The sequence below is a fragment of the Sinocyclocheilus anshuiensis genome, unplaced genomic scaffold (genome assembly GCF_001515605.1).
Source record: "Sinocyclocheilus anshuiensis isolate Anshui unplaced genomic scaffold, SAMN03320099.WGS_v1.1 scaffold891, whole genome shotgun sequence".
Taxonomy (NCBI): Eukaryota; Metazoa; Chordata; class Actinopteri; order Cypriniformes; family Cyprinidae; genus Sinocyclocheilus; species Sinocyclocheilus anshuiensis.
The window spans coordinates 692,230-697,541 of NW_015546076.1; the positions used below are offsets into that span (position 1 = coordinate 692,230).

A 5,312-nucleotide genomic window follows, 5' to 3' on the forward strand; every position below is an offset into this window, starting at 1 on the left:
ATATAGTGTTTGTTTCCAATATCTTTATAATACTTAATAAGTATAAGGTATATATATTTAATAATTTGTGTGTGTGTGTGTGTGTGTGTGTGTGTGTTTGTAAGTACAATACGATAAGTCAAATATAAAATATAAATTGTAATGATAAAAATATACATATTATATATTATATTATAATAATAAAGATTTTGGAAACAAAATACTGACATTTGAAAGGTGCCATAATTCAAAATCCCTCCCAATATGACAAGCACAGTTTAAAATCAGTCAATTGTGTCAGCAGTGTTGCAATGCTACATAGATTTCTGCAGCTCTTCAGAGGCTGGTAAACCAAGCAAGCGGTGCACTTTGTGCCCTGAAAAACAACATAATTAGATTTTTTTTCATGGTCAGTGCCAAAACAATTCTGCCAACTAGGACAGACAATGAGCTTGGTCCATGAAAGACAGGGCAGAATGAGAACAATGACAATATTTATCACAGAAGACAGGAACCCCCTCCCCTCATCATATTCCACTCTCATTACTCCAGCAGTGTCATGAATGAAGCATTCTCTCTCCATTGGGGCTTCCTTCAATCTGTTACCACTAATTGACTGTGTGCTGCTGCATAGTGCTCAACTGGTATCTGTCCTACAGAAGCAATAGTCTATCAGCTTCAAGCATCATTTTCCTCACAGACTAGCACTGACAAGAGGATACTTCAGCACTGATGTTTAGTAATACGGAGGTATAAACAGAAAACTAAGACAGGAGAGGTCTTCGTAGTGCTTCACATCATCCCCTGTACTTGTGTGTTGACTCACTAGAGAGGCTTCTGTTGTGAAGTTACATAAGTGGATGAGCAATATGTAATAACCCCAATGGAGTCAACTAACAGATTGTGGAATTGTATTCAAATATGGTCTGTATATTTACTGAAATACACAAACACAAAATTAAACAGAATTGTTGAGCTTTCAAAATTATATAACTTAAAGCCTGCTTTGAACTTTATCTTAAAAAGACTCCTTTGATGCAAGATGCAGTTATTCTGATTCAAGTTCCTTAATGACATTGCAAAAGAAGAACAAGAAGAAGAAGAAGAAGAAGAAGAAGAAGAAGAAGAAAAAGAAAAAAAAAACATTGATTTAAAAAAATCATAATTGTTCTGGGCAACATCATTTTCTCACGGCACATCATCATCATCTTCACTTCTATGGTAAGTTATCTCACATTTCCATCTCGGCAACTTTAGCATCTGGTAGGAGCATAATGCAGTGCTGTGCATTATTTAGCAATCAGCACAAGGCTTATTAAGCAGGGATAATGTAAATCTAATGAGCTATAAATTCTTTGCTTTAAATAGAAAAGAAAATTATTCCAACAAACGATCTTAGAAAGTTAATGCACCAAGGGTAAAACATTTTAATTCACTGCCTATCAACAGTTTGCTGGAATTCAGGACATTTTGAGAAACAAATATGTGACATTCTCAGCATAAAAGTGCAGAAATTCCCCAACAAATGACTTTAAAAGCAGCTCCTCTGCCATATATGAGCAAGTGTCATATATGAGCATTTTTTCTCTCTAGTCTTTTCTCTGCGGGTATGATTTACAAGGTTTCTCGTTTGATTTTAGAGGGTTTTAAATTAGTGCTGATTGTTGTGGGGAGTGGCAGACCATTCATCTTCCATAACATTCTTCATGGGGCATCGTGAATTATGCAAAAGCTGCAGTGTGTTTCTAATATTTACAACTCGAGCTCCTCGCACTGATGGAAACTCTACCTGTGAGTCACGCAGACTGAAAATTACCCTTGACATGAAGCAATTTACATGAATATCCCATCTCATTACAAAAGTATTGTTTGCCAGTGAGAATTGTCCCGTATCAGAATTATTATTATCTCTATTATTTCTTCTAAGAGAATATATATTCCCTCTAAAGCCAATGCAGTTCTCCTGTTAGCTCACGCTGTTAACTGCAGTCTGCCTGTTGAACGATGATGACTTGCTGCTTTCTAGCATTTATGTGTTGGAGAGATGATACAGAACTATCTTAGAACATTTTATTTCAATATGCCAAGTTGTTGCTTAATAAATATGTGCTCAAAATAGCTGCAAGTAGTAGCAAAACATGCTGTTTTAAATAATTTAGCATTTAAATAATTACAATTTAAATAATTTATATAATTTAAATACTTAAATAATGGATTTTAACATGCTACAGTGCAGGGCAAATCAACTTTCCCAAAGTATTTAATCTTTCAACTACCTGTAAGTATACATAGAATGGATGGATGGATGAGAAAAATCCAGTGAGAAAATATTATGTCTTGCATTACACACTATTCTAGGTGGTTATATGAGGATTCAAAAGCACTAACAGGAAGACAAGTGGCTTTGAGGTCTCCTAAAGGAAAACCTATATATACCTCTTGCCTCAGACAAAAGCATAATTCACACACAAAAAAGCCTCTTTTGTTAATACAGACAGCACCATCCACAAATGTCTATTACAAAGGGGGTTTTAGCAGTGAATGAATTGGGTAACACACACACACACAAAAAAAAAAAAAAAAAATTTCAATATATAATTTAAATACTTAAATAATGGATTTTAACATGCTACAGTGCAGGGCAAATCAACTTTCCCAAAGTATTTAATCTTTCAACTACCTGTAAGTATACATAGAATGGATGGATGGATGAGAAAAATCCAGTGAGAAAATATTATGTCTTGCATTACACACTATTCTAGGTGGTTATATGAGGATTCAAAAGCACTAACAGGAAGACAAGTGGCTTTGAGGTCTCCTAAAGGAAAACCTATATATACCTCTTGCCTCAGACAAAAGCATAATTCACACACAAAAAAGCCTCTTTTGTTAATACAGACAGCACCATCCACAAATGTCTATTACAAAGGGGGTTTTAGCAGTGAATGAATTGGGTAACACACACACACAAAAAAAAAAAAAAAAATTCTAAAAGAATACTGCAATTTTGTTTCCAGAACACAGCATAAAAAGCCAATATCTTGCGGAAAACCTGTTGATGGATAGGAGGCAGAAAAAGCTATTGCGGCAAGCCATTTGAACATTTATTCCTTAAAGCTAACGTGTATATTTTTGTTACTAGTATAGTATACTAGTGTAGAATAGTATTTTTGATTATTACTAGCAAGTAATCCAATAGTGGCAATTTGCTTCCTAATCTATTTATCTAATAAACCTGGCATTGTGTATTACGAATATTGTTGGCTCTTTGACGAATTTGCTTTGTTCCTCCTCCTCTGTTAGTCACGTAGGATAAACGCATCTAATAAATGCATAAATGTTATGTAAATGTAAATTTCACTAGTACTTGTTCCTTTGCCACTAATCACTTTCCTGATAATGACGACTTTGGGACTACCTGTGGTTCAGATATAAACGTTGTTTTCCACTACTATTTACACTATTAACCAGCTTTACAACTATCTATTAGCCAGGCACTAATAATTATTTATAAGTTACCTTTAGCTATTCAAATTGTATAGTAATACTTTATCTAGTATCTATTCTAGTTTTCAGTCAAACAATTAATGGACATTATTTATTTATTACTAAAGTGTGTATTTCAGCAGTTAACTAATTGGACTATCAATTCTGACCTTGACAAGTAAAAAAGGCAATTTTTTTTAAACTAGGTAAGAAATAGTGTTTAATTAGTGTTTTGTGAATAGATACTTGTATCTAATAAATGCTAGTCAAACTGGAATAGATGCTAGTAACTACCAGTTTGGATAACTACCAGTTATCTAACTAAGAAGTAGCTAGTAGCTACATAATGAATAGTTAACAGTAAAACTTGAACAAGCACTAGCGACAACTAAACCTACTAGTCAGAAGTAAATAGTTGACACCTGAAGCACAGATCCTGATAGAACTCAATAATTATGAAATCTATAGCTACTACTGGGATAGTGACTAGTCTAGTATCCAATAAATAGTTTTGCAACTAAAAGATAGCAGTGGAAATTATATTAGTGGTAACTGAAATAAGTAGCCTACTAATAACATAAAAGTGCATATTAGCTAGCATAAAGCTATAAATGTTCAAACAGCTTGCCATAAGCGATTCTCACAGCATGCTCCATCTAACAGAGGAGCGTTTGCCATATAAGCCAGGAAAACTACCAAATGAAGCTGAAAACAGTCTTTTTAGGAACATCAACTCCACATTAAACGACTTTATAAAATGACAATGCCAGTATAAGAGCTGAGAGAGAACTGAAGATTACCGGTAGCCTATATAATTCGAGATACATTAGACAAGTGAGCGCAATGTCACTCCAATTGTGTCGTTATTCTGCAATGCGCGCGTTCATTGTTTAAAATCTGCGTTAAACATGTGTATTACATAGACATAAGGACTATCTTTTAGTCATTTAACCGTTTTCAGATCACCAGCATGTAATACTGACTTCTGGCTGTGTGATACGGACTCGTGTCCCTCTCATCAGCAGCACTAGGGTACTGTACTGCATGTGGACAGTAACGTTACTTTTCTCCAGCTAAACAACCAAAAAACACAATTCAGAACAGTCAAACGTGCCGAAGAACTCCTCACATGACAGCTTTTACCATGTATACTGTTGCAGATAAACTATGAGAGCTTTGAGAGTAGTGCACATACTGCGAGTGCAGCGCATCAGGGACGTGCGCAAGTGTTACATATGTTGTTTACACACCGCTCTCTCTTCGATACTAAACATAAGCTTTCATACATACTCCGCTTCTCTTACCTTTATGCAGCAACGTTGCGAAAACCACGTAGAAAAAGAGTGAAATAGAGTGAGATCCAAGTCCCGAGATCGCCATGTTGAACACCTGCTTCCGACTGGCGGCGCTAAATCACCTAGAGACGCTCGCAGGATCATGAGATGAGGAGAATCTGCGCACGCACACAAACGAGCGCGAGCGCACAAAGTATGCAATTCTACAGCTAACATGTCGTCTGTCAATTACAGAAAGTGTCTGTTTCATTCAAACTGCGCGAAATATTACTTTTATTAAATTATGTCATAATATGTACAGTAACTCGGGCGGTCACTATGACAAAACAAACCCTATCAGCACGCTGACATGAAGATCTATCTATCTATCTATCTATCTATCTATCTATCTATCTATTTGCTCATAATAACTCTAAGGTGAGTAAAGCACTATTAAAAACAATTTATTAGAATGGATTTACAATATTTAGCCTACATTTTTGTGCTTTTATTTAAACAAAATTAATATATTGGGCAGAATGTGTTGTTGTTTGTGTGTGTGTGTGTGTGTGC

At 35.2% G+C, this 5,312-nt stretch overlaps 1 protein-coding gene across 1 annotated transcript in view; it reads right to left on the reverse strand.

Moving 5' to 3' along the window:
- Positions 1 to 4,872, reverse strand: part of LOC107699904 (cell adhesion molecule 1-like) — a 214,404-nt gene extending 209,532 nt beyond the window's left edge. The window contains exon 1 of the mRNA XM_016501352.1: positions 4,770 to 4,872. Coding sequence (XP_016356838.1) covers positions 4,770 to 4,845 — 76 coding nt within the window. The 5' untranslated portion in view covers positions 4,846 to 4,872. The remainder of the gene's footprint in view (positions 1 to 4,769) is intronic.
- Between the last annotated feature and the right edge of the window lie 440 nt (positions 4,873 to 5,312).